The sequence below is a fragment of the Tupaia chinensis genome, unplaced genomic scaffold (genome assembly GCF_000334495.1).
Source record: "Tupaia chinensis unplaced genomic scaffold, TupChi_1.0 Scaffold000078_1, whole genome shotgun sequence".
Lineage (NCBI taxonomy): Eukaryota > Metazoa > Chordata > Mammalia > Scandentia > Tupaiidae > Tupaia > Tupaia belangeri.
The window spans coordinates 5,017,594-5,019,964 of record NW_006159539.1 but is presented as its reverse complement, the minus strand read 5'-3'; the positions used below and the strand labels follow the sequence as shown (position 1 = coordinate 5,019,964).

General features: G+C 45.8%; 1 protein-coding gene across 5 annotated transcripts in view; it reads left to right on the top strand.

Annotated features, from left to right (window-relative positions):
- SH3GL3 (SH3 domain containing GRB2 like 3, endophilin A3) overlaps positions 1–2,371 on the top strand; it is a 96,354-nt gene that overhangs the window by 75,468 nt on the left and 18,515 nt on the right. For all 5 annotated transcript variants that reach the window (XR_003548214.1, XR_001369876.2, XM_006142662.3 and 2 more), the window contains one exon: positions 57–215. Coding sequence is in view for 3 of the 5 variants with exons in the window: in XM_006142662.3 (XP_006142724.1) it covers positions 57–215 (159 nt within the window). In the remaining 2 variants the exon portion in view is untranslated. The remainder of the gene's footprint in view (positions 1–56; positions 216–2,371) is intronic.

Below are 2,371 nucleotides of genomic sequence, written 5' to 3'. Positions count from 1 at the left end.
CTTGTACCACGTTTGGAACGTAACGGTTCTCTGAGGGGCTCCCTTTTCTTTTTCAGCACCACCTGAAAAAGCTAGAAGGCCGCCGCCTGGATTACGATTATAAAAAGAAGCGAGTAGGTAAGATCCCAGACGAAGAAGTCAGACAAGCGGTAGAAAAATTTGAAGAGTCAAAGGAGTTGGCTGAAAGAAGCATGTTTAATTTTTTAGAAAATGATGTAAGTATTTTAAGCAAACAGGAGACTAATGTAAATAAATAAAACACTGAATACATGGCTATGAGCAGCATGTCCAGAAGCTCTAAAGCCTTAATTGTTAGAGAAGTTGCCAGAATGTTCTCACATCTGTAATCGTTATCTCTGGCCTCTGAGGTAACAAGCCCTGACTCCACCTTAAATCTTGGGAAGTCCGGTGTGTTGCAGGATCGTTTCAGAGGTGTCTTCAGGTTGGCCTGAGGAAGCCGGATTGTTTTGGAAGACTGCAAAGTAGACTGATCTTTAACCTTTGAGGCCATGGCATTTGAGGAGAATGAAAACCTGGGTCATTTGCAATTTCGCTAAGACTGAAAAGCATTACATGAGACCAAGCCTTGATGGGAACGGCTCCCTAAGCTAGTGGGAGAATATTTCGCATCCCACCCCCCAGCTCCCTGGTGCCTTTACTTGTTGGGGTGAAATGCAGGATGGAAACGTGGCCTGAAGTTTTCAGCTGTAGCAGAGGGGTACATGTGAACGTGGAACTCGGAAAGATCTGGAGACATGCCCCTCAGAAACGCCAGTGTTCTGCTGCACTGTGATTCTGGCTACCAGCTTTCGTTTGGTTTGTCCAAGAGAAGTCAAATGAAATGGAGTGCCAGAGTGGATAAGCCTGACTGGGGAGAACCCAGGCCGAGGCCTCCCTCCTTTGCCTGGATTACAGGGAGTCCTTTGGGATTTTTACTGTCTTAGTGGAGGAGGCTTCAGCCACGGGTCTCCTTGAGTCCATGCCCTCAGCCTGGCCCTCTGATGCCGTGAGCCATCTCAGCCTAGCATTAGCTAGTGTTCTCAGGGAGGTCTGTAGATGCAAACCTGGAACCTTCCCCTGTGGGTCAGCCCCTCAGAGTACCGCATCATCGCTGGGCCACTGCCTACCCTCGGATATCTTATTCTGTTGGGTCATAGGGAAAGTCATGGTGCATTTTTACATAGAAAGATACGTCATGGCTTTCCTGATGACCTAATAATTGTGGCTTGGGAAGCAGAGAACCCTATGCTGGTCTCCAGCGCATAGCTCAATGTGTATGACCCTGGAGACAACCAGAAGGCTCCATTTCTGACAGCGAGAGGAAGAGAATCCGTTGTAGCTCCTCATGTCTTCTCCCAGCAGTAGAGACTTAGAACTTAGTAAGCACCTCCTCAGGACCTGCCCTGAGGCATATTGTGGGTACTACATACAGGGACCATGCAGGACTGCCATCGTCCCCCAAGCTGTCAGGCGCTCCAGGAGTCATTTCCTTCCCAAAGCTAGCCATCAAATGAATTGTTACAGATGCATCTCTAGTGAACAGAGTCCTGCATCTCAGCTCCAGTAGAGAGAATAACAGCGATTCTGCTCCAACCTGACCTGCGTTCCAAGGAATATTCATTTAGCTGTCTTCCACTGTTCCTTTGAAAATTCTAAAATGACAAGTGTATTTCAAAGTGGGTGACAAGACAGATCACTATTGCTAAAGACAGAGAGGTGTGGCACCGATGTGACCACACACACACTTCTAGCACTCTACGGAAGAAAAATTCCTTCTGTAGCAAATTCTGCCGTGATCATGTTAGGCTTTGGCGCTGGACTTATTTGAATTATGTGTAAAAGCCAGGGAGGTGAAATTTAAGAAATCCTTAGGATTTTGTAGGGGCCAGGCTGTCTTTGTTTTGTTTACTGGGTTTCTGGAAATTTAAGGCTAGGTTTGTTCCTTTCCAGCCACAGAGAATGGTGAAATTAACCTAAGACGCTGGAATTTCATTGTTCAGATGCTGATCACAGTTTGGCACAAGTGAAATTCCATGTATTTCTGAAGCGCATATTGAGCCCATGTTTAAAATCATATTAGAGGGTAAGGAAAATTTAAGTACAGGATGGTTTACAACAAGTGAAAACAGCTTGGATCTTTGAAAGGCAAACATGGTTTTAGTGATGCAGGGTAAGTATGCCTGAATGAATAAGCAGGCAGAGTTCTTCCCTGTAGCTAATTAGAAAACGATTCACAGGAAACAGCTTAGATCTTTGAAAGGCAAACATGCCCATGGTTTTAGTGATGCCGGGTAAGTATGCCTGAATGAATAAGCAGGCAGAGTTCTTCCCTGTAGCTAATTAGAAAACGATTCCCAGGCTTTGGAGAAGC